The sequence below is a fragment of the Propithecus coquereli genome, unplaced genomic scaffold, assembly GCF_000956105.1.
Source record: "Propithecus coquereli isolate 6110/MARCELLA unplaced genomic scaffold, Pcoq_1.0 Scaffold636, whole genome shotgun sequence".
Lineage (NCBI taxonomy): Eukaryota > Metazoa > Chordata > Mammalia > Primates > Indriidae > Propithecus > Propithecus coquereli.
In genome coordinates, this window is record NW_012152352.1 from 110,876 (window position 1) to 137,707 (window position 26,832).

At 37.8% G+C, this 26,832-nt stretch overlaps 2 protein-coding genes across 2 annotated transcripts in view; both read right to left on the reverse strand.

The window, feature by feature from the left end:
- Window positions 1-4,114: 4,114 nt before the first annotated feature.
- On the reverse strand, window positions 4,115-8,947 carry TMEM133 (transmembrane protein 133). Its single transcript, XM_012659812.1, is given in 4 exon segments — window positions 4,115-5,117; window positions 5,119-5,223; window positions 5,225-5,395; window positions 8,936-8,947. Coding segments are annotated over 4 exon segments (369 nt in total). The 3' UTR covers window positions 4,115-5,036.
- ARHGAP42 (Rho GTPase activating protein 42) overlaps window positions 7,683-26,832 on the reverse strand; it is a 333,741-nt gene continuing 314,591 nt past the window's right edge. The window contains exons 17-22 of the mRNA XM_012659813.1: window positions 21,834-21,978; window positions 20,179-20,559; window positions 19,648-19,804; window positions 17,544-17,606; window positions 10,031-10,110; window positions 7,683-9,063 (exon numbers count right to left, since the gene is read on the reverse strand). Of these exons, the coding sequence (XP_012515267.1) occupies window positions 8,975-9,063; window positions 10,031-10,110; window positions 17,544-17,606; window positions 19,648-19,804; window positions 20,179-20,559; window positions 21,834-21,978 (915 nt within the window). The 3' untranslated portion in view covers window positions 7,683-8,974. The remainder of the gene's footprint in view (window positions 9,064-10,030; window positions 10,111-17,543; window positions 17,607-19,647; window positions 19,805-20,178; window positions 20,560-21,833; window positions 21,979-26,832) is intronic.

Sequence of the window (26,832 nt, forward strand, 5' to 3'; positions counted from 1 at the left end):
TGGTCTAAAGGTCATACTTTGAGTAGCAACGCTCTGGTCTAACATATTTTTCACACAGTAAGGCTCCCAGTCCCTTCACCATCTTTATCTTTCTTCTAGAGAAGGCTGAGTTTGCCGGAGACCTCTTTAAGTTTGGTGGCAGCCAAAGCTTACCATCCTCCACTCAGTGTAGTAACGACGTAGTTCGAAGGAAAGAGTACTGGGTTTCAAGCCAGGATATCCGGGCTTGAGTCCAACCTCTGCCACATACCAATGATGTGACATTGGATAAGTCAGATAAATTCACCTTTCAGAATCTCAGGAGACATCTGGTGACTGTGTCCTGTAGTTGGATCAGTGAATTGTGTGACACAGAGTCTGGGAGACACCAGTTTAGTGGTTACGTATTGAATACACTGGAGCCGTCACTTAACTTCTTTTAACGGATCTTAAAGTCTCACCTGCTCTGTTGGCATTTGCATCACAAAGTTGCAAACTCAAACCCCTAAGTCTTTAATAATAACAATAGTTATCCAATAACCCCTACAAAGTACAAGGCACTGGTGACCTTTTATACCTATTTTCAGAAATTTTCACACACACCGACCAAAAATTATTCTTCTACCAGCCAAGGCGATCTGGGTCTAACTTACCTTTTGCCTTCCTGTTCCATGTGTATTCATCAGGTAAGATACTCTTTAATCAGAGGACATCCTTTCCAGATAAAATTAGACTTTTCAAAGATCAAAGCATTTGATAAATTGCCCTCCCCACATATCCACAGAATTGGTGGTCAGATCACAGTGGAGAGATAAGAATTCAGCATTCTGCTGAAAATGTGTTAATGTGGTCTTCAGTTTCCTAATTAGCACGAGAGGTTTGGACTAAGTCATTTGCAAATCTTGCTCTGAAAAGCCCTAAAGGTTCTATGGAGATACCAGAGGCCAAGAACTTGGATCAGAGAAGGGAAGGCATTCTTTAACACACATGTAGGTGCACATGCTAGCAGCTCGACTCATATTTTAAACATATTGGATCCCGAATAAAATTTGAAGAACAAATTGCTCCAAAAATGTTTGAAAGCCATTTAAACTGGACAATTGCTAAGGCAACTTATGAGTCATTCTTTGAAAAATCTGTTTGTCTGAAGATAGGCGACTTGGTGAATCTCAAAACCCATGATGAGGATTAAAGATATATACTATAGTTATTTTCCTTTCTCTAGCCCAGGCTGACTCAGGGAATTATTTTCAGCACACTAGCTCCTGGCAATAGGAGAGGTAAAATATTCCGGATAACTTATTTCTATCAACGAGTCCTGATGAATACCATGCTTGGCTCATGTACCCCAAATACTCAGAAACAGCACTCGCAAGCATGCCAACCAGTATTTTTAGGATTTGCATTCCCGACGGTATCCTATTTGAAGAGGTTTCAAATGTTCTCATCTACACTATTTTTTTTTTTCCTTAATAGCAAGAACTGTTATAGTAGAAACTTGGAAAAGATTTTGTCTTCTTAATTTTTGGCTGTGCAAAATCTGAATGTTAATAGCATAACTTCTTTGACTCAGTAATTTCAACTGTTAAGTATAACAAAGTTTAATTTTCCAAATTTGGACTTTTCCATAATTAATGATTTAGAAGATTGAGTTCAACATCACCCCCAAATTATCCAGCTCAATCAACCAAGTGTTTACAGGTCCAGCAGTGAGAGGAGCAAATCTATGTCTAACTTCTGCTTGTAAGAAGACATAATGTTCATGGAGGGAGGAGGGGTATGTTTGCCCCATCGATATATAAATAACTCCAGGATAGATACATGCATTCACAGGATGTTAAAGAATGATTCCACTATTGTAGGGTGAATTGACACGGACATAAAAACAACACAAGCTCACAACCACATTCTTCAAATTCTAAAAGGGTTTTTACAATGATTATTCCTTTGCTCATGAAGTCATTCATTTAATGAAAGGGGCTTTACCCTACTGTATACCCAGCTCCGTTCTAGTGATGAACAGGAGTGATGTTCAGGATACATGTCCTGCACCCAGAGATCACAATTTAATAGGCAAACAAGTCAAAATATTTAAGTCTTGAATAAACAGTCACTTAAATTCCAAAAACAATATAAGGTATCCCTAATTCATGTCACTATTTTGTGGCCAATTTTTAGGGTACTGTTATTTTTATTTTTACTATTAACTAAATTTTAGGCCTTATTTGTGCACCATGAATTTTTCCATTAATTGTCTTCTTTCTGTTCCCAGATGCAACCTAGGGATCCACGTTGCATTTCGTTGTCCTGTCCCCTGAGTCTTCTCTGATCAGCGGCAGTTTCTCAGTATTTTCTTATTTTTTATGAACTTAACAGTTTTGAGGAGTACTGGGCTCACAACCATCCTATAGAATGTCCCCAATCTGGATGTGTCTGATGCTTTTTTCACGATCACCCTGGAGTTACAGTTTGGAGGTAAAGTGTTCTTCACATCATGGGATACAAGTCAACCACATGGTGTCACTGATGGCATTAACTTTTACCACCTGGCTGAGACAGTGCCTGCCAGGTTTCCTTCCTATAGAGTCATCCATATTCCACTTTTAGGAAGTGAGTTACTAAGTCTAGTCCACCCTAAAGCAGGAGTGGTTTAAATCCTACCTCCTAGAGGGAAAAGTAACTACAATTCTATTGTTACTTGGAATATTTATTTAAAGAGATGTCTCTAAGTGAGGTATCCCAAGAATGGAAAGACAAGCACCAAAAGTACTCACCGTCAAATTGGTATTAACTGATCAACACATAAATGCACATATAAGAATAACATCTATTGGATGTTGGGCAGGGGGGAGGGGGGAGAAGGGGACGGGTATTTGCATACACAAAGAGTGCAATGCACACCACCTGAAGGATGGACATATTTGAAACTCGGAGTTGGGGCGGGGGGCAAGGGCAACATACGTAACCTGAACATCTGTACCCCCATAATATGCTGAAATAAAAAAAAAAATAATAAAGAGATGTCTCATCCATTTTTTTACAAAAATAAAATTTATTGTCATTTATGTCAATGTGGATTCATGGACACCCATTTTATACTTTGGATTATAATCCAATCATCCATTATTTCATTTGTTCAAATCATTCCAGCTTTGGTCATTGGAAACTAATTTGTTTTTATTATTTCTAAAATATTAGTTATAAGGGGTTCCAGGTCAATCCCTTCTAACCCAACATTCTTAAATAGTAGCTCCATCCAGAATGATCTCTAATACCTACCCTAACAGTCCTTTCCTGCTGGAATACATACTGGAATAACATTGTTTTATCTTAACAGCTCCGTGTCATGAATTTATCACCTCTCCTCTGACACTGATGGCAAATATAATCTATTTGAGCAAACCAGGGTGTATGCCCTATGGTCAATCTGTCAGGCTTAGTTTGGAAAGGTGATTTGCTGCACTCTGATAATCCATTTTGCAACACAAAATAAATACAGGATTCTTTGATACAGAAAAGCAAAATTTTACCTATAAGTCAAATAGTGACCAAGAGGGTCATAAAACTAATAAAAATCTAAGGAGGTATTTACGTGCTGATACTTCTTTCATAACAAACATATATTTTCAGGTAAGCCTGCGTGCCTGCTATATTTGATATTTTGCTTATGGCCCACTTACCTCTCTCCTCTGTAGATACCTGCATTATTAATAGGTACCAACATTAACATTTTACTAATCTTGCATAATACTCACATAATCACTCCCAAATCTGTCAGGAAAAGGTCACCAAATTCTGCTATGATTTTCTACTTAGCCACACCCGAAACGATCACTCACAGTACTAGAAAACTCGGTTTTTCTCTATAGGAAGCCAAGACATTTGTCCTCCAACACAGTGGGTCTTCAAGTACAAAGACTAAATTAAAATGTGTTTACATAGTTTATTTTTAATGTAATTTAAAACACAGTGTAAACATACATTAAAGATACTGTGGCAATTTAGATTAGGAATAACATGAGGTTATTTACATGATGGCATATATATGTGTGTGTGTGTGTATATATATACACACACATACACACAAAGTGCAGATAAATACAGAAACACTACAAAATAAACAAAAAACTCAATATGATAATTTACTGACAATCATTTTCATATTACTTAATTTGTCATGTTAATGGCTGCGAAGCTCCTAGAACTGAAATATAATATCTAAATATCCAACTTTTATATAAACTACAGTACCTCAAATTTTAACAGTATATAAATAGGATTCTGAATTAAAAACCAAGCATCTTCCCTGCCAAACTCCCTATTTGTAAAAGTTTCAGCTCAGAGTTCAAGGACTCTTGAAATCCCAGCCTTCAATATGCAGCGATACCTTGGATTTTAAGCATAAATCCTATTAGTCAGTGTTCTTAGATCAATTCTAATGGATGTCATTCTCTGCAAAAAAGAGGAAGTTGAAGATTAAAATTGCCAACATGCTGCCATACATAGAACAATGCACAATTTCAGAGAGACTGAGTAGACTCAAGGGAAAAATGAGCTGCTCTCAAACCTGGAAGTGTAAAGACCATGGGAAGTACCCTTCAGAGACAGTAGATGGTACAAAGGGGAGAAAGCGGTGGTCATGGCACCTTCAGGCCTCTCTCCACAACACGTAAATTCCTCAAGTATCCCTGTACATAAGCATCTTGAATGGTGGAAGTTATCTATGTTCGTAATAAATGAAAATGGTCCCTGCCTTTTGGGACACCCCCGGAAAACACACAGACTCCATTTCTCCCTCAAGCACCAAGAAATGTTCACCCTGAACTTGGCATCTCTCTCATGAGTGCTAAAGGAAGAACTGATAACCAGCTGGGCTCCCCAAGCCAGACAATAGTTTCTAAACACTGGTCTATGACATGCAGATCAGTTTTCTGCCAATGGCTTACTGTGAGTGCTGTCAACATTCTTATTTAAGATTCTTTATTAAAAACACTGAATGTAGCTGCCCTAAAAAATGAAAAATCCAATTTATTGATCTGACCCTCTAAAAGCCCACGTCACTCATAAGCCGGAGCTTTCCCAAGGTTATTACCAAGTAGACCCTGCACATTTTGAAGCAGGGAGATAATGGTGACAATGAATAGATACGATGAATGTGTTCGGGAAATTGGGACTAGCTGATGAATACCTGATGTTAAGTCTGTGAATCAACAGAAGACAGGCAGGACATAGACTGTTCAGAAAAGCTATCTTCGTTTTTTCAAAGTGTTTTGATTTTGGAAGGTAACAAGAAAGGGTAGGAGGCAAAATTAAATAGTAATTTCTTCCCTAAGGGAGAAACTTTAGTCAAGAGGAAAATAATTTCTGGAAAAAGAAAAAAAATTTTTTCTTTACCAGGAGATGTGATTTCAGGGCCCTACCCAGTGATACGAGATCACAGTAGCAGCTGTGAATGACAAATATATCATAAACCCAAAGAACAGAATCTGTTCCTAAATTGGTCTGCCTCTGACTTCAGTCAATAAAGTATAAATCAAATTGGGGTACTAAATGCTAATAAAGGTATCCTGAATACATAAATTGGGGGTATTACTACAAATTGAAGTTGTTTGAGGCCAAACTCTGAGGGACTCCTCTATACCAACATCCACGTGAATGATAATCCCCTTTTCGACACAGACCCCAAAAATTGGGCTGGGAGTGAGAAGGTTTACAGGGTGTCATCTTTACAGGATTATGGTAAGAAAGTTGTTTTTCTCACAACATAGTGGATTTTTAGAAGGCATACCACAATATGCAAAGCTAATTATCATAGAACAAGAATAGAAGTCATATGTATCTTTATTTGTCCTATTTGGAGACCTAGGCAGTTTGGGATTATAAGGTCCATTTTCTTTTCTCCATCATCCCTGAAAGAGCCAGCAAAGGAGAGAGACATCATTGAGAAACCTGGTTCTGCTGGTGTACATCACAAAGCACAGGGAACTAACGCAACTAGTAAAGCCACTCACAAACAAGGAGAAATGGTCCTTCCTCATACTTCATGGACATTACAGGAATATAAAGATTATCTTACTTTTCAGACATTTACACATAACAGAAAAATCCTTCAGTTGACTGACTGGTTTCTATAAACTTGGTAGAGTTGGGGCACAACAAAAGAGTTATCTGTGAAATACACAAATGTTTTGTACTCAAGGATATTTTCACATAACACACAAGATGATTAACTTAGACCCCTCAATCTCATCCTCATACTGATTATATTATAAGCAGTGATTAGGGTGCACATTTTGTGTGTTCGAAGGTGTGGATGTGGCAATTCTAACATATCTTCACATGGTCTCTGAAAAGCTACGGTGTTATTGAAATGCTATTAAAATTTTGAATGTGATCCTCCTCCAATGACTGGTATTGACTTCCTGTGTAATTAACACTCCATGTGATTTATAGTTCATGCCCTGATTTTCTCAATGCTCATAAATGCCTTATCTGTAGGAAATTTACTTCAAGGGAACAGCAGCTTTTGCCTGTCTCCAGTAAATGGCCATGACTTGCCTACACACATGATCAATATGAAGGAAAAAAGAACCATTCTCACAAATCTGCAAGATTAAAACTTCAAACAAAAGCAAAACTTGAACCAGTACTTTTGCAGCTTGTTTCCAGGAAAGGGACCACAGCAAGTACTGGGGCCACAACATATGCCCTGCCATCAGAAAGTAGAGCAAGGCTTCATACCCATGTCCTATACAGCAAAAGCTTTAATTCCAAATGGAGCATCTGTGGAATTATCTCGCTAACAACTCAGAAGAAGGAACACTTGGGTCTGTGTTGAAATAAAATGAAGGTTGAGATTTCGTTATGCAGCAGCAAGAGAAGTAGGATTCTGAATCTCTTTTTGGAGTCAAGTTGGTCTTTGAAAGAAAACCAATTTGCTTTAAGAGGTTCTAATCTAGCAGGATGCCAGACGACGGCAAGGATGCTTAAACGGAGGGTGTCGTACAGACTGAGGGACTGGTACATTGGAAGGACTACCTTCTGTTCCAGCAGAGGGTAATTAGGGTGTCAGCAATGCTGTTTTTACTACAAAGGGCCACCAAGGACCTAGACCAAGAAGCTACAGCAACATCTGATCATAGTGTACATAATCAACAGCAAGAGGTAAAAGAAATACAGATTTTTTATCACACGTTTACATTACTAATCTTTACATTAGAATATCTTTCATTCTTTTATTTCAATTCACTGATGTTTATTCCTGTTTATGACTCTCTTTCTGTTATTCTCTTTCCTTGTTAATTCTGATCCATTACTTTTGTTTTTAAAAGCATAAATGCTCTGAGTACATAGTTGTGTGTGTGTATTTAACCTATTAACTCTAGAAACGTTAATATAAAGTAGAAGAGATTGAGATTACAGATTATAATATCATGTAAAAAGAGTTTTACGCAGTCAATACCTGAGTGTCCGTACAGTGGGAACTTCGAAGTAACAAGTAAAATATCAAGGCCAAGCAGGCCAAGCAGGCCAGGGCTGTAGCATGCAAGTGGCAGGCAACCAGCTTTTCAGGATCTTGAGGAGAAAGGCTCTTTGCCACATACAGATATTTAAAGAAATAATATATTAGAATTATTGAAATAAAAATTATAGAAGTAATGGTTGATGCCTGACCAGATGCTACTGATATATATATATAAATGGGTAGTAAATACCTATTTCTATGCTCTGTAAATTCAGTGAAATTCCTAGTAAAGGCTGAAAACTGAATGGCACCAAGGAAAATCGCATACAGATTTTATTCTTGCTAAAGATGATGAAACAATGTCAAACTTTGTGGTTCAAAATAATTTAAGAATCCTGTACACCTTTGTGTTTATTTTCTGTTTCAACTAAGCATAGACTTTGGAAGGCACAGCCTCCCTAAGAGTGTCTTCAAACAACATCTTTTTCATTTGTAGAACATCTCAAAAGCCAAAGTTGGATATCATTAAAATACTTTGACACTTCGCAATATTACAAGTAGAATTTTCAGTTGTCTTTATACTGTAGTTGTAGTTTTCCCATTATTATAATTATTTTTCTGTGATACCACTATAATGCTACTAGTAGAGGATATGTACATATACTTTATCAGTTTTTATATTTTAACGCAGTAAAATTTTATGAAAATCCCAAAGTTATGAAGATAGTTTTACATATCCTCTAAACTAGGAGTCAGCAAACTATGACCCACAAGCCAAACCTAGCCTGTCACAAAAATATTTATTATCATCTCAGGTCTTTACAGAAATGGTTTGCTGATCTCTCTATTAAACCTGCTGAAGGTGTCTGGTATGCTGGATGGATTGTTTACAGGGGAATCAGTGTATGACTTAATTTGCCTTCCTTTACAGACATCATATACATTATTGCTTTTGAATATTATTATCTACCTGGAAAACAAATAAAAATAAAGTTATCTTAAAACAAAGATTTATATTCTTGAAATGTTTAGGACCAGCAAAACAATCATATATAAAAGCAGTATATTTTTAAGAAAAAAATACTAAATGAACAATTTAAATTACATTTTTTAAGTAACGATTTCAGAGTTCCTCAGAGAATGCCAGGCAGTAAAGGATAGAGCTCAAAATCCATATAGCACATTTCTGGTTTCCAAATTTCTGGGATATAGTATTTAACACAGAATTTGAGACCTTACAATTGTTATGGAAGAGACATTGTGGAGAGTTACTTGTCCAAAAGCAAAAAACAAACAAAAAAAAAGCAAGATATTTAAAAATAAGTAATTAGCCCAAAAAAGAATGGCCAACAATTTAAACATGTTTTTTCCATTAATAGGGAGCTACATTGTATGTTGGTGAAGGACTTGATAGAAATTGATTGTTTTCATTTAGAGGGCTCTGATCCCTATATCTGTGTCAGATAAATCATAGCACTTATTATTCGTTACCATGGATACCATGAAGATACTGCCATCCACTAAATCGTATTAGAGGAAGACAACATAATTTTCTGGAACTAGTCCTGTTTTGCCTTCATAAGTTGCCTTCAACCATCCCGGTTCCACTGATGGGTACACTGGCAAAATAAATAAATAAATAGAAAAATCAATCGATCATAATCAACATCGGTATCAAATAATTACATAAACAAATGTGTAAAAATCCACATCAGATTGTATGTATACAGTCGTTCCTCAGTATCTGAGGATTGGTTCCAGGACCCCCTGTGTATACCAAACCTTGCAGATGCTCAAGTCTTTCTTATTGAATGGCCTAGTATTTGCATATAACTTAGGCATATCCTTCTGTATACTTTACTTCATCTCTAGATTACTTATAATATCTAATACCATGTAAATTCTAAGTAAATAGTTGTTACACTATATTGTTTTTTAAATTTGCATTATTTTATTGTTGTATTGTCATTATTTATTTTCTGATCTTTATGAGCTGTGGTTGGTTGAATCTGTGATATGGAACTGCTGGATATAGAGGGCCAACTGTACAAATTATCAAAACAAAACAACATCACAGCCCTTTAAAGTTGGAATGCCCTTTGCATTCACATAATGAATAAAACACTCTCTCATACATACATATGAGCGCGCATGCGCGCGCGCACACACACACACACACACACACACACACACACACACAGGTATGTATACACAAACACTTGCAGGGAAGGAAACTGGGGTCCAGAAGGATTTTTCAAATTTTTATATATTTATTTTTTTAGAGACAGGGTCTCACTATGTTGCTCAGGCTGCAGTACGGTGGCTAGTCACAGGCATGATCATTGCACACTGCAGCCTTGAACTCCTTGGCTCAAGTGATCCTCCCACCTCAGCCTCTTGAGTAGCTGGGCCTATAGGAATGCACGGCCCAGAGGGATTTGATGTGTTCACTTATGCAGGCCATGAGAGGCAGGGCCTGGAGTAGACTAGGAGGCTCCTGGCTCCTACTTTAGATTCTCACCACCATACTATTCCTCCGTCCTCCCCATGATGGTAACCTTAAGCGAAGGGCATGGATGTACTTACCATTAGAAAATATCGCCCCTTGTGGGAAGGAGAGTTCATGGCTGTGCTCTGCTTTACAGGAATACATGGCTTTGGCTTGGCTGAAAGATCAAGACAATTTGTAAAAACCACAACACTTACTTGGGTATGTCTATACTTAAGACTATTCTTAAAGAATGCTATTAATTTTTAGTTGTGATTGGAATACATATAGAGGAAAAAGTATACATTAGTACATTTTGTACAAACTACACACAATTGTGGAACAAGATTAAGAAACTGAACATTACTAGCATACTAAAAGCCCTTCGTTTTTCCAGACAATGCCCCATAAGGGTACCCACCTGGCTTGTAACAAACAGCACAGGTTGGTTTTAAAGGCTGTAATTATTTGATTGTTAGTAAGCTGCTAAATAGGCTCTTTTTACAGCTACATAGGAACCGAGGTTTCTAGGTACTTTAAAGCTTTTTGGTTTTCTGCCATTTTCATTTTCAGACTACATGAAGAGAGATCCAAAAATTAAAAAAGATTACAGGATATGTAAATGAGATGAATGGGCATGATGTCAGGAAAACAATAGGATAAGTTGATGATAAATGGCGACCAATTATAGCCTCACTGTCAGGAAGCTGACACAGAGAGACAGAGGCTTTGTAAACCATAGTATGTTCATCTCCTAAAAAAGGAAGCCAAGACTCAGCTCCCAACTTCTGTTACCATATGTGAATTCATGCTCAATGTAGCCAGCCACTCTATTTTTTTTAAGAGTGGCCAGAATTTCGGGGTTTTATATGAGATCTGAATAACACATTTTAGCCATCATCTGAGGCTGTTAATCAAAGTAATAGGCAAGTCTCCTTTATTCTGCAACCTTCAACGACCTCGGCAAGACTTGTAACTTATCCCGACCCCACCCACTTACCATCACTTCCACAACTAGAGTCCAAGTGAATATCCTTTCTGGCCTGGTTGGCTGAATGGCTTCCTAGCTTCCTAAACACTCTGGGCTTCCTCTTTTGTTCCCTTGCAATCCATTTCCTACAGAGCATCCAAAGGGAAGTTTTAAAACGTCCATGGGTCCTTGTTACTTCCCTGATCACAACCCTTCAACTGGCTTCCTGCTATGGCCTACAAACTGTGCACTCCTGCCTCTTTGTGCACCTGCCTCTGCTCACCTCCTGCCCTCCCTCAAACATGCCAAACTCATTCCCACCTCAGGGCTAGCTGTGCCCACTCCCATGGGAAGATATTTTTTCTCTTGATCTTCACATAGCTTACATACTTCCGGTTCATCTTAAATTTCATGAGCTTTGCTGAAGGTCAGTCCTCCCCTGACCACACACTCTAATAGCCACCCAGGCATCTACCATATCCTCCTGCTTCAAGTCTACATGGTATTATAATAATTTCTAGTATTCTGTTGTTATTACTGATATTTTTTGTATCTTCTCCCCTAACTAGAATGTAATCTCCATGAACAATGCCTCACGCTTAGTAGTGACTGAGTAAATATTTGCTAAATGAATTAGTGAAAAAAAGGAAAGACGATCTGGGCTCTTCTTCTATATGACGAGTCCTTTTAAAGATTCAAGCGCCTTGTCTGTCCTTCCTGAGGCCCCAGCACTATACCTACAAAGAAGCATCAGCAGTGCCTGCCGTCCTCAGCTCTCCCAAAGCAGCAGAGCTATATTATGATTTCTTTTTCCTTTTGGAGCTGTAAGACCCTGGGTCTTATTCTCTGCACTTCCAGAATGGGGCTTGGTCATCTAAAGTGGGGTTTCAAAAGACTATCTGAAGACTGGGAAGCTTATTGAGGAAAATTCTGGGCCTGCCCCCAGAGTCTGTTTCATTTGAGGTGAGTCTCAGGCTGTACTTTCAGAAAGCTTGCTGGGGGAGTCGGCTTGAATGACCATCAACCCATACAACACAACTTCCCAGTGAAACACGGTCTAAGGAAGAATTGAGGAAGGAAAGGCAGTCTGAGAAGGACGGGGCTTCACATCCAAAAAGAACTATGTATGTGCACGTGGACACACACACGGGTGTGTTGGATGCATATAGGTGGGAAGTGAGGATGTTACCAAATTCTGAAGACTTCTAAGAATCAGACTATGGTAGTCTTAAACAGAATATTAGTTTTTCCCTATATATCTTCTAGTCAAGTATAACCATTTGATCTGATCGAGATATAATTGACGATTGCATAGCCATTTCCCTAAAAATGTGTAAAGATTTTTCAAAAAATCAAATTTTCTCACAGCAACAATTTCTTCCAATAAACATTGTTTTATTTGAGTCATTAAGATAAATTATTAAGCGATCCATAAAGGAAACAATTTCCAAAGTTGTACAAATGATTATGATATAGGTTTCTTTGCAATGATGTCATTTTTGAAGCTACGCTTTAAAATGCACCCAAAATCTTTTTATTAATATTTTAGACACGGATGTTCTCATTTTTGTTTCTAGTAGTTTATAGGACTGGACGGAGGAAGGGAGAAGCACACAGAATAATTATATCACTAAATAAATAAACAGATATTGTTAAATGTGCCAAAAATACACAGCACAAAATGCTACCTGTCATGACTTTTCAATTATCTGTGCATATGACTAGACAGACAGAATTTTCTTCTGCTGAGATCTGCAACTACAGGTATTAACTCTGCTCTGCAAAGAGCTTTGATGATTTAATGTAGACTTTTGTGACAGTGAAGTTTCCTTCAGGTGCTAATGCTTTCTCTTTTACTGCCTTGGTGTATTGAAAAGGATGTGAAAATAACACTGTCACCTATTGTGTCACTCTAATCTCCCTTTGAAAATGATTTTGAAAATCTTGCTTCTTACTGCATGGGAGTGAGGTAATGACACCCACAGTCCTGAAAGCCATTTCTTCCCGTATCATTAGGAAAATGGTCTGCTCACACGCCTCATTCCTAATTCTAAATGCATCTAATGCTGATGAGTAAACTTACAAAGGTTTGATAAGGTCAGTGCACAAAATTTGCCAATGTTTATCTCAAACATAAGAGGAATAAAAAATTCACTAAAATTGATATAACGTTTTCTGCAGGGCTGCTTTACAATGAGAAACACATGCGCGCGCACACACACACATTTTGTATACTATTGACAGTTTTACATCTGAAGGGAAAGAGAGTACACACAGGTAATAGAAAGATGTGAAAGCAGTACTATATATAAAAACTAAAAGCAAACAAAGTCACAACAATCTAAATGTTCACTAGCAGAGGACTTAATAAATCAGAGCACACCAATCCAATTAAGTATTAGGCAGCAACTACAAATGATGCTATTGAAGAACACATGCCATGAAACAACAATAGTGTTTAAGGCAAAAAGTTTATAAATTTGTCATTGGCAAGAATCTTAAATTGCCCATGACGATTTACCAATAAACACTGCATTTGCTTTTTGGTTACTGGTTGGAGATTTCTTAAAATCAGTTACATATTCTTTTCATAGGTTTTTCCAACAAAAACTGGCTGTTTCCAGCTTGGATATCTAAGTGATGTTGAATGCCTTAATGCTAAAGAACTTCGACTTGAGCTTGTAGAGTTACAGTTGCTTTTGTCAAAGGCATGCATATTGCAACTCCATTAAAGATGAAGTGAAGAAATGAATAACACAGTATTTTTAGGTTAAAAATGTGTAATTTTATTGAGCATCTACCCTGTGTTGGGCACTATGGAACAATACAGTGAAAAACACCTCTATGTATCCTTTTCTGTGTGTTTATCACAGAGGAGTAGTTCTCAAAATGCAGTCAGGGGACCCTGGGGAGGGGAGTGGGAAGGTAGGGGTGAAGGCAGGACCCTAAGACATCATTGCTCTGACAGCTAATAAAATGTGTATGAGAATCTATTTATTTTGTATTATGCCAGGTATTAAAGAGATCTACAAAAATGTAAAACAATTCAACTCTCTGTTTTGGAAAATACTATTTTTCATAAAAATTAGATTATCTGTGCTATTATGTAATAGGCTTATTCTTATTTTAAACAAATTAATAAATATTTTTAAAATTTCTCAGTTTCAATTTTAATACAGTAAATAGCAATAGATGTAATCCATATAAACAAAAGCTCTTTGGGGATCCTTAATGATTTTTTAAGTTTATAAAAGAGTTCAAAATGAGATCAAAATGAAACACTCTTGTTGTATATGGTACTAGAAGGCTGTGCACCAAAATTCAATAATAGTTTATCTTCACGTGATGAAATTAGAAGTGGTTTTCATTTACCTCTTTAGTTTATTAGTATTTGCCACATTTTCTAGAAGAAAAAATTAAATTATTATTTTAAAAAATCATGGTTTTTTTCTTTCTTACATGTGTTATGGTGCTTTCTGCATTTATGTGTATCTTACTCAAACTCACCGGACAAGAAAACTTCGTTGGCTTTGTTTTTATCCTTTGTAACTATAAACAAAATATTAATCTTTTAAATTTTGAAATAGAAACATTTGATTGTTTATAATGAGCCCAGTACTCAATTCTCAACTAATTCTCTTAATTTTCAACTCGACCTTCGGAAGGTATTTGTATAGCTTGGTGAATTACACTGCATTAAAGTGGATCTCCTCCTCGCTGAGTATAACTGCTTGAGACCAAGGGGACGGCTTTAAGGGTACTATTTCCACACACCTTTATAACACTGAGACAGAGACTTGATCTCCTTGACTTTTTTTTTACAGCTTCTACTACTGCTGGCCATGCCTTCTCCTCCTGACCACTTCTTCACATTCTTCTTCGCCTGACTCTTAAATAAAACCGTTCCCCAAAGACCAGTGCTCAGCATTTCACTCAATAAGCCCCACTGCTGGGCACCCTCACCTTCATCTATGCAATGTTACTGCGGTGTAGCAGTTTCTCAAAAGGCATCAAACGCCATGCTCTCTCCTGGTTCCAGCTGCACATTTCTGACTGCCTTTTATTAGCCTTCCTGAGGCTCCTCAAAATCTATACCTAAAACTTTCCCTTCCCCCTACATATGCACATGCTGAGATTACAAACTAAATTACCATTCTTTCTGACACTTAGTCTGAGAGACTTGGAACCTTCTTTATCCATCCCTTACTCCCAGTATCAAAACAGTTGCCCAATCCTGATCCAGTCCATACATTCTCCTTATAGAGTTTCATGCTTTTGCTACTCTCCTAATCTTCTAAATCTCACCAGTGTCATTCTAAATGGTTGACTGTTCTCTCCCTTTCACAAACTCCTGGAAAAGCCACTTGAACTATCTGTTCAGGTGCGTTGTTGATTAGATCACCAGTGTGTTCAATGACATTTAGAGCCTGCAGTGGCTCCAAGGTGTTACTTTTCTGTTGCTCAAGGCCATCCACTAAAATCTCCCAAATGGTCTCTTTCCCAAATAAGCCTAGTCTTCCTACTGCCTCTATTGGTTCTGTTTTCTTTCAAGGTCCAATTTAAGGGTAAGCCTGAATTCCCTAGAAGGAAAATGAGATAGGCACTGTAGGAAGTCAGGGAAATGTCCTCAATTTCTATCAGTTGTTCAGTTTTATTTGACAGCACAGGAGAATATTAAGTTAGCATTCAAATACCATCAATCCATAAATTAGAGGCTTGAATGTCTTAGGCAAGCAGTTTCAACAATAATTATAATACTAACAGCCATTAATGTGGAAACCATCTACAGATGACCTGTCCTGTTCAAACACATTATTGCATTCCTTCACAACACTGTGGCAAGCTCAGAATTATGATCTTCATTTTATAGATAAAGAAAATGGACTTCCAAAAAGAGTAACTCCAAGGTTACACAACTAGACAGCGGTGGACCAAAATTTGGTATGAAGGTCTGTCTGATTCTGAAGTTCATTCGTGTTCCACCGAGCCTGCCTCAGCAAAGTTATGACACAGGTCATAAGTGCTATGGACTGGGTGACAGAGAAAGATTGCAACCCTGGATGTACAGCTGAGTGAGTTCTAAGTTTATGCTGAAGCCCATTAGAAGTTGATTTAGAGTATTTAGAATGTAAAACATATTAAAGATGCATGTGTTGATTTTTGAACATCTGAGTATACCCGTATTATGTAAGTGTTTTCTGATTTACTTCATTAATAGCTTGTTTGCTTAAAGCTCTGTGGGATTAGCTCTCTGATTACAGTACTTGAGTTTTTACTTAAGAGGCAGATTCTTTTCAGAGCTTCCTAATAAGAGGCCTCCATCTAGTGGAGCAATTCAACCACATAGCACGAAGGACAGAGGTAGCAAGGTTAAATCCCTTATGCTAAGGCCTAGAAATGATAACATCACAGAGAATGATGTTTGCTCTGACATACACAGGGCTTAGTGCTCATCATGCCTTGATAAAAAGGAAGAAGATGAAGATGGTGCAGACAGCTGTAAGGTGCAAGTGTTCTGGGATCTGCTGTATAAATGGAAGGCACTGACCATCGTTCCAGTAAGACACCAAAGTGGCTCTACTCTATGCAGTTACAAAAAACTAATTAATACAGGAGTGCCCTCACTAGGCTTTGAACAAAACCAAAAAGTTTGAAGGTCATTGTTATCCCTAATAACTATCACATGCCCAGTATTATGTAGTTACTTAATAAATGCATACTGAAAAAGTCCACATACTTTGATAAGGTGATAAAAATTGTTTGGTTGAGTAACGTTTTATAAGAACTATACAGCAATGCCTTGATCATCTGTGATTCTTTTACCTCACAGCCTTGATTAGCCAGACAAGGGAAGCACAAAAATGCCTCAGTACATCCAAAGGAAAAATCAAGGTTTGTTCTTCAATTGTTTCATTTATGTGCTCTGTCAACAACAAGCATTTATTCAGTGTCTCCTACCTGTACCAGCTGCTGATGGCAATAATAATAATAATATTGGAAAGCCCCTGCCTTTAAGAAATTCAATTATTTAAGTTAAAAACCAAAGTCCCCTGTAGATTAGAAAAATAAATCTGGAAAGCAAGAAGAGGAAAGGAGGCACTTCAGAAGCGAGCATATTAATTAATGACAGCAAGATGTCACAACTCATTCTTTTAGCAATGAAGTGGAATATAAAGTCTGAAAACCCTGAATGAAGTTCTGTACTCAAAACAGAGGCTTCTGGGGCAATTAGCTGTACAACACCTCAGTCATCCTTAAAAATAACCATATTTTTCAATGAATGACCATGAAGATTCTTCCAGAAAAAGTTACATAATTTTCAAAAGCCAAGGATATGCCTTTGAAATGATTGTCATCAGTGGTGTATAAAGGATTACGGCGACTTCCGTCTTTTAGGAAATCTGCTTGTTTAGAACGCTTCTTCTGTGAAGATTTTATGTAATGAGGCATAACTTTCACAATCTGAGATGCTGAATGCTGTATACAGACATGACTTCATTCGAAGGGCCAGTGGATGTGGATTTGATCATCTGCATAACTGAGGGGCAGAGCTGTCACAGATAATCTGTCATGTCAAAACAAAGCAACAATGTCACCACTATTTTATTTTTTTCATGGGTTTAAGGGTTTTGAGAACTTACCGCCCAGAAGAAACCGGTTTCGGGGAACCAACATTTTCAAACAGTTGGGCTTTTGCTGCCACTCTGAAAAATGATTTTCAAACACACGTTTCATAAATTCAGTCTGCTCCAAGTGAAACCAAAGTTATTAGTGAAACAAAACAAAAATGGTTAAGAACCCATCACCGAAATTGGACCTGAATTTTAACTGTTTTAAGTTTTAATGCTGATGAAATTTTTAGGTCTAGTCTCTAGCTTACAGAGTGTCAGACTATAATAAACCTATAGCTACCTCCTCTGGAGATCTTACTGTCTTCATCCTTTTTATCTCAGAAAACTGCGAGAGCAGTAAAAGGAACATTTTCTCTCCACTCTACTCCCAGCAGCATGTTATCGACTCCTGTGGCGTCACAAGGGAAGAATCAAAGAACCAAATCAACATGACAAAAGAACTGTTGTTCATTCTGACAGCTAAGAAAACACTAATTATAAGGTTATTTCATTTTTAAATATTTGAACATATTTCCTGAAAAGTGAAAAGGACAAACTCCAAAAATACAGCCAATAAACCAATTTGTGGGTTGAAATCCTATTTCAAATCATGGCAGGGGAAGGGAGGAGGACATGTTCTAATTGAACAGGTGAGACTATCAGGTATATACTGAAAAGAACTGAAATTAAGGCACCCTAGGTAATTAGAAGAGAATATCAAATTCCTTGAATGATGTTGTAAACCAGACTATAAAAAATCTTATTCCTTTAGCTGATAAACACTTTTCCAGAACCAAGCCACTTGATAATCTCAAAGATCACCCAATATAGAACATACACTGCCTCATTTTAATTTCTACTTTAACTACCAGTATGATCACAAAACAGCAGCTCTTCTCTGTCCTCCACAAAGAGTGGAGTTTATATTCTCTAATCTTTCTTGACATATTGGCTTAAAATTTAATTTGTCTTAATGGCTAGAAACATACACAGTGGAGAGTAGACAGATTTACAAATATATTTTGTCTATACCACTGCAACTGGATTTCCAACCCAGAGGGATAATATAACTTGAACACACTCTGCAACCAAAAAGGTTGTCAAAGAAAGTGATGAACTAATGAATTTACGACACTGTTCCTATGGAAACAGGCTTAGTAAAATGTCTTACTGTACTTTGAATGAATAATTAAAACATCAGGAATATCATCATATTAAAAATGGGAATGGTATAACAGAAACAGAAGAGAATTGAAGTTAGAGAATCATGACTTGGAATCCTAGCTCTACCATGCACTAGCTCGGTGAATGTGGACTAGTTTCTTAAGATGTTCGCCATCTCTAAAATGGGGTTTATGCTACTTATTTCAAAAGGAGACTGTGGCCCTTAAATACCTTATGTAAAGACATCCAATAATAGCTTAGATAGCATTAAGAATTGCTCACCAAATGTCAGGCAAATAACATGAAAAGGAGAGAAACTTTTCACCTCTGGATTTTACTTATTTAACCAGGTTTCCACTTGTTTTTTTAGCCTATCTCACCTCCTGCTCATGTCTATGGGCCCTTCTCCTATCAGCCTTCACACTTTTGGGTCATTTCTTTTGATCAGAACTACTCACTTTTGCCTTTCATGTTCCTTGTTCACTATGAGCTTGTTTAAATCAGTGAGGACTCAGGTAGGGGAGATAAATTAGGATAGATAGGAGAGAAAACCAACCCTCAGAAGTTATTATAGAAACCAGGTATATTAAAACAGAGAGAGGACCTGGGAGCTGGGCCTGGCTTATGGTCACTGCATGGCAGTCTCTTCAGCTGAGAGGTAGATGTTTAGCTTTTACAGGAAGGCTTCTATTCCCAAAGCCTATAACTACTATATTGTATATCTATTTTTATTTCCTTAAATTAAGTCATAGCTCCACTTCTGAGGAAAGTGCTTGAAGTGCCATGCCATGAGATTCCTTATATACCCTAATACTACTCTAACTTTCACATCACTTTTAGAAAGGATGGAGTCCTGTGGAAGTTGATTGTACCCACAGGCATTCACCTGGGGGATTCCTCAGGGTTTTTTTGAACATGCTCAACTCCTCTGTACCCCTGAGAGACACAGCAAATGCAAACTCTCACTTACACGGAGCCAGGTCGCTGATAGCCATTGCTCGAGGCAGTGTCTAGCCTTAACCTTGCGCACATTTTAGGAGGCAGTTCTGGGTTTGGTGAGGCTTTGGGAGTCTCTTTGGAACCTATAGAAGTTAAACTTTGAATAGATCCACTGTAGCTCTTGTTTCCTAAAAAGAAAGCCCAAGAAAACAGGCAAGGTGCTATTAGACAAAATAATAGCAATAACACAGTACATGTGCATAACAAAAGGAAGCATTTTTCTCTGAGCCCAAATGGGAAGGTACAGAATGTTCTTTGAGCACAGCAACCCATCACTCAGGGAGATCAAAATCTACAGAAATTACAAAGATATCACTTCACAGACATGGAAAGGTTCAGGAAAAAAATCAGTGCACAGGTTTTAAAATCCAAACTCAGGAACAAAGCAGATAAACATCATTAGTTTCTTCACCATTAACTTTATCCCTCCTTAATCATGCTGAATAATCCAGCAAGTGACACTGAGACAATGGTATCTTGCACAAGTTCCCCTTTGACTTACCTTCGGCTGCAGAGATGGATCTCAGAGAGGAAGCGGAGGTTCTTTTCAGTCCTGAAAGGCCATAAGGCCCTTTCTTGACCAGGTCTATGGGTGGGGAGACATTCCCTGGGCTAGTGACCGAGGCAACACTCTGGCAATCTGATTCTGCATCTGTTTTGGTTGCATCTTCTCTGGAACTTGATTCAGGGCTAGTTGTCCAGAGACCCAGGCTTTTCTGTCCGTTGGAAGATGATGGGGTTGCAATCCAGGGAATCCCTCCAGATTTCTCCCTGGGCTGGCAGGAAGCTGACTTTGTAGTGCTATTTTGTTCAGAGGAGTGAGAGGAGAGTGACTCAATGCTACCCATGGGTGTGCTGTCTGGGCTGCTGCTATAGGAGTCACCTGAGGAGCAGGAGCGAGAGAGAGGAAAGCAACAGTAGCTATCTGTTGATCACGGCACCACCAAAACCCTTTAGTTCTGTTCTCCAACCTGCCATGTGCTCCCTGGCCACCTGAACCCATGCAGGTGGTAGGCCTTTACCTCATATGGAGAACTGCCCTCAGTACTGGAGAAAGGCTTTCGAATATGCACTTGAACTTGGGGAATGTATTTTCCAATACCATTCTAGGAAGATTTTACACCAACCTATGAACTACTGTCCCTATGTCCCTAACTTTGCTTCCTGAAGCATTAGTGGGCTGACTTCTGACAAAATTTGTTTCTTAAACAGGACTTGGAAGTAAGAGAAAAAAGATGATTCCTTTATGATGTTATAAGAAATCAATGGAAGGGGGCATATTAAAGACATATTTCTGCCTTATTTTACTTTTCTGATCATAGGTGATTCTTAGTTATAATGTACTCAAGTTCTTTTCATTCAAAGGCAACATTAAATGTCAGCAAAAAATTATAAGCTGCTCCCAATTTTCAAAGAAAGGATTTTTTTTCCCTTTTCCTCCTAAGAGAATCGCAATGTAAGAAACTGGCCGTTTCACTGAGTTTATTTTAATGTTCCTAAAAGAAAGGTATAAGAAAAATCAGAGAAACTGTAAAAGCATTCAAATATACCTAAAAAATAGTAGACTATTTTCTATTTCACATTGACTGTGGGGAAAAAAAAAGTGAGGACTAGGAGTATAAAATAAAATGAGAATGGTCACAGTTTACTGCATGCCACTGGCTCAAGCTGCCACCTGTATCATCTTGGGGCTTGGCTCAGAATATGTAAGTTAGTAATAATGTGTGGTGTCAGTTTTCTTTTTATTTCTTTTCTCTCTTTTAGACACTTTGATACCCAAGAGATGATGCTTTAAGAACATAATGTGAAAGGGAGAAAGAAAACGACTGCTTCAGTCAGACTTTCTCTTGCTTTCTTCTTTACCATTTTGACAACAGGACAAAACCTGCTACAAAGTAGCACCCAATGTACTTAATCAAATCTGCAGAAAAAAGGGCATTGAGCAAACTATTTTTTCTTCCTTTGTATCAATAATGAATTTGCTTGCCCAAAGAACCTTGTAACTATTAACAGAGAATATATAAATGTTAGAAGAGTGGGTGTTGGAGAAAGAGCATCAGTGAGAACATCTTCTATTTCTACCTAATTACCAACCAAGTGAGGTAAGGCTGAATTAAAGAATGAAGAAAGCCTCTCCCTAAGGCTGAGCACACTTACTATCAGGTTCTGCCAGGCAAGGAGTATACCTCCCTCTGGGCTTCCGAGAGCCGGTAGAGAGGCAGATTGCTCGTGTCCTGCGGGACCCAGATCGAGACTGAGGCTGAGGAAGAGGAATGTTCGGGTCTGGGGCAGTATGAAAAATCTATAAGGAAGAAAAATGGTCCAAGGTCAATAAATGGTTGACATTGCCATTTTCATTGTAAAATAAGCTTTGAGTTAGAACTGTATGCTACTTAACCAGCTGCACAGCAAGATAGGTTTGATACCAAAAAAAAATCCTAGAGCAATAATAACTTTCTTTTATGTTTATACTGAGTAACGTTTCTTCTTTGAGTTTTCTTTTTCACTTTCTCCCCCACTCCCTAAAAGTAAAATTCAGAAGATCTTCCAATAATTTTAAGAAACCTTCTAAATATGAACAAATGCCCACGTCCAGATACATTGATTCTTTTTTATTGTAATATCCTCTTTCCACCTTCATGCTCTGAGGAACATAACCTGAGGGCAAGAGGCTCATTCTGTATCATTTCTCCAGCTGAGTGGCTCCTTACTTCTCAGGAGAAGGTGCTGTCATGCTGTTGGCTCTGAGCTGTCAAGGAATATAACAAGCTGCAGGTAGGTATGGGCACGGCTACAGGATACAGCCATCTGCTCTTGGGCTGTGAGAGGGCTTGCACCCTTAGATAGGCACTAAGGAGATGCTTTCTGTGGGCACTAGAAGGGACCCAGGGCAGCAGAGTGACACAGTCATTCTCTCACAAGGACCAAATCAGAGATAAATGGATCACAAATGGTTAGATCTTAAATGGCTGAATTTGCTTAATAATCCAACTAATTTGGCTTTCACAATTTCCCATTTTCATAGTTATCTCAAGATCTCACGCTTTTAAAGAAACCCTCCTTAGCGACTGGATATAGAGAGGACTCCAACACTCTGTTTCCTAATTTTTTTTCTTTTGTTTAGTTAGAATATTACCTCTATTATATAATTAAAAATTTAGTTCCAGAGGGATTAAAAGAGAGGGTGAAAGCAGGCTTAACCACAGAGTGATTTTAAAGTGTTCTCTGCATATGAGTAATAAAGTGACCACACAAATGTTAAAGAAGAAAGCCTTGAAAAGGAAAGGATGAGGAAGCAAAGGAAATCATCTATCTGAAGGATTTTGAAAGGCCGTTAAAACTGAACAAAAAAGAAAATTGAAGTCTCCATGAAGAAGTAATTTATGTAAAAACAGATTAACATTTTATAGGAATGAAGGAATATAAGATCACAGTGTAAAGCTCACAGATGATGTTATATAAATGCAAAACGCCTTCTTAAATGCAAGATACAAAACTTGATGCTTCCATGTGAAAATTCAGCCTACCTTTTCATAGTGCTCTATCAGAATTTCTACCACAATATTCTGAAATTTAATATTCATCATGGCAGCCACAGTTTCTTCCTGTGCTCTCATTAAAGTTGGGCCAAATATGACACCAAGATTTGAGACAGTCATGAGATTTTGTTGACTGTGTAGTGATACTCTGCAAATAAAGAGCAACAAAAAATATCATAAGTTAAATGTTTCAAAATCATGAAATGTTCTATCAAATTTGTGGCATAAAACATGTAAAATATGCCATTATAGGCTAATTGTCCTGGTGTTGGCCACTCCCAATTAGCATTTTGGGTACAGCATAAAAAGACATAAAAAGTTAACATTAGCCCAAGTGAAACATAATTACAAGCAAAACATAATCTATTTAAGGGAAAAAACCCTTGATTTCCTAAATAAAGTACAATTACCCTAGAAAGATTACTGGTTGTTTGGTATTTTCAATGATGCTATGCTTAATTTAGAACAGATGGTCAAGAGTAGACTGGTTGCAATTATATTCAGACTCACCAAACTATTGTTGAGAACCCATTGCTAGGCATTTTCATACATATTATTGTATTTAATCTTCCAAGTCAGTTATTCCTATTGTACAGACAAAAACCAAAACAAAACAAAAAACCCAGAAGCTCCTAAATAAAAATGATGTACTTGAGGTCACAGCAAATTAGGGACAGAGGTGCTATTTCAATTCAGCTCTCCTGATTACGAGTCAAGGGTTTTTTTGAGCTCCCCAGACAGATCACTGGCCAATACGTGCTTTTTCCTTCCTCCCTCCTTTCCTCTCTCCCTCCCTCCTTCCTTCCATCCATCCATCCCTCCCTCCAAAACTTCCCTGAGTCCCTCCCTAGTGCCAGGCACTGTGCTGAGAAAAAAAAGTGAGACAAGCAGATACGGTAAAATCACTGCTGTTTTCAAATTAAAAGGAAAAGTCTCTGATATCATCGACCTGAGCAAAATAATCCCAGAAACTATCAAAACTAACTTGGACTAGTTCACTAATTTAATTTAATCTGGAAAGAGGAAACTTCATTCATTTGACTAATCTCCTAGTTTCACCACTGACTTCTCTATCTTACTCCCAGCCAGGTTATGAGTATGTGAAGTTTTAGGAAAGAACACAAGATTATGTTTATGTCTGACTGAGCATATATCACTAACTGCATTCCACAACCAAAAATAAAATTTTATGGGAAATTCAGGGTTTTGGATTATCCATGCAACTCCTGACACAGGATAGGGAGAGCTGACTGTCAAAATGACTGCCATTTTCCCTTATGCCCAAGAGAGCACCAGCTAAGAAGGCTTTTAGTTAGAGTAAGAAGAGATTCATTCCAAGTGTCCTTTTTATATAACCAAATATTATATATACACACAGATACATACATATATATATATATATAAATTGCTCAGTATGTAATAGAAAACCTACTAATGAAAGTTGTATATAAAGGAAGTAAGACTATCTGGATTCAAAGCTTGGATCCATCCTTTGGAAGTTGGGTGAACTCAAATATTTAAGTTATTTAACGTCTTTAGACTTCAGTTTCCTCATCTGTAAATTATGTATAAAAAAACCTGATGGGTTGTTGAGAGAATTAAATAATGAATTAAATCAAATTGAATATGATCTCAAAATAATATTTTCCCCTTAAGTTAAATTGGCCTTAGGTAGTCCTGCTAAAATGTCATAGTTCCTGTAATGTAAATAAAATGGAATATGGTTAATATTAACCTCATTAGTAATAAATTTAGAAATCTTAAAAACTTGGTCTGTTTTGAAAAGGAGGACTGACGACAATATTGCACAGAAGATGGATTATTTTGAAAATCAATTTTTTTAATTGAATTTCTCCTCTGCTGGGCTACTCAAATCAATACAGAGCCCTACGATCTCCTATTTCAGCAGGTTCTGCAACTCATTCCCTCAACTCACATAGGGAGCAGATACCCAGTTGTCTCCTGGAACATCTCCCTTTCCTTTATTTAAAGAGAAAATGTACATCAGGATCTGCCAGTTTGTATCGCTTTAAATCCAGGAGGTTATATATAAAGAAACCAATATCATACGCTTAGGAGTCCCTTTTCTGGAACAGTGGCATAAGAAACCCCCACAGTCCCAATACCCAGAGAAACAACTGTAACAGATGAAAATTATTATTTAAAATTACAGTCCCCCCAAATGTTTAAAGTCTTTGGAAACTATCCTCAGAACATTCAGAATGACGAGACATTTGCTCAAGCAATCTACTAATTTTCAGTAAGAACAGCAAGAGTCTTTGGTACTTGAGGTACAACTGGCTTCCTCTTTCCTCCATCCCCAGCTCAATGAGACTGAAGCTCCATTCTGGGCAGGTGTGGCCAACAAGACAGTGCTCCTCCTCTTCCCTCGGCTCCCAGTCAAGGAATATAGTATCTCATGGGGTAGGGTAGGCTGCCAGCATGTCTCAGCCGTTCTAGCTCTGAATTGCAGAGGATAAATTCCCAGTGAGTGTAGCCAAAAGGGCAAGAGTTCCCTTCCTCCAACTAGCTGCACTCATAGGACAGAGTCTTTACCTGAGGCACCGCGGGCCAAGAATATTGGGGACCTGATCACCCCCACTCCAGCTTGTTCACAGAGTAAGCTGAGAATACCAAGGTCTATCTCCCCCACCCAGCGCCAATAACAGTGGGTCAAAGATTTTGCTCAGGGTAGAGGCAGTCCACAAGAACAGAAAACTCTGAAGCTCTCTGCAAAAGAACTAACATTATTTGAAACAGAGTGCAGAAAGTTCAAACTTAAATGTGATTTCAAAAACAATGGAGATTTTGGTGGTAAGAAATTAAGAAGATGGTAGCTCTATAACAGCAATGAGCTCCAGGGGTCCCCAATCTATGGTGAATTGTATAATTATTTCATTATATATTACAATGTAATAATGATGAGAGAAATAAAATGCACAATAAATGTAATGCACCTGAATCATCCTGAAATCATCACCCTCTCTCCCTGGTTTGTGAAAAAATTGTCTTCTGTGAAAATGGTCCCTGGTACCAAAAAGGTTGGGGACTGCTGAGCTAAACCATAAGGAGTAACCAGGGAAAGAGACAGCTAAGAAGAACCCTCTTAGCATCATAACAAATCTCAAAGATTGGTGAAAAACTCGTCCTGCAATGAGTCCAAATTTAAATGAATCAGTCTGTGCAGCAATTTATGCCTGAGGGCATTGTCAAAAACAAGGGAATAATCTTCCAGCAATTAGTGGAAACTAATAGTTGGGTGTGATACTAAATGAGGCAGAGAGTTTAATAAAGAGATCAAGGACAGCAACAAACAGAAAGCTGCAGAAACCACTGTTGTCCCTGGATGACTCTGGTCATGCCCAAGGCTGTATCCTGGGAAGAGAGAACAGGAGAGGCTTCACACTGAGGGGGAAATAGATTTCATTAAAATAAGCCACTCCAGTCACTAAACAAACAAGCAAGCAAGCAACAACAAAAACATGTCCTAAAGAGAGGAATGATCAGTATCAGTACCCAGAGTTGCCAAAATATAGTAGCTAAAATGTCCAGTTTTCAACAAAAAATTATTAATATGATACATGCAAAGATTCAAGAAAGTGTGACTCATATACCAG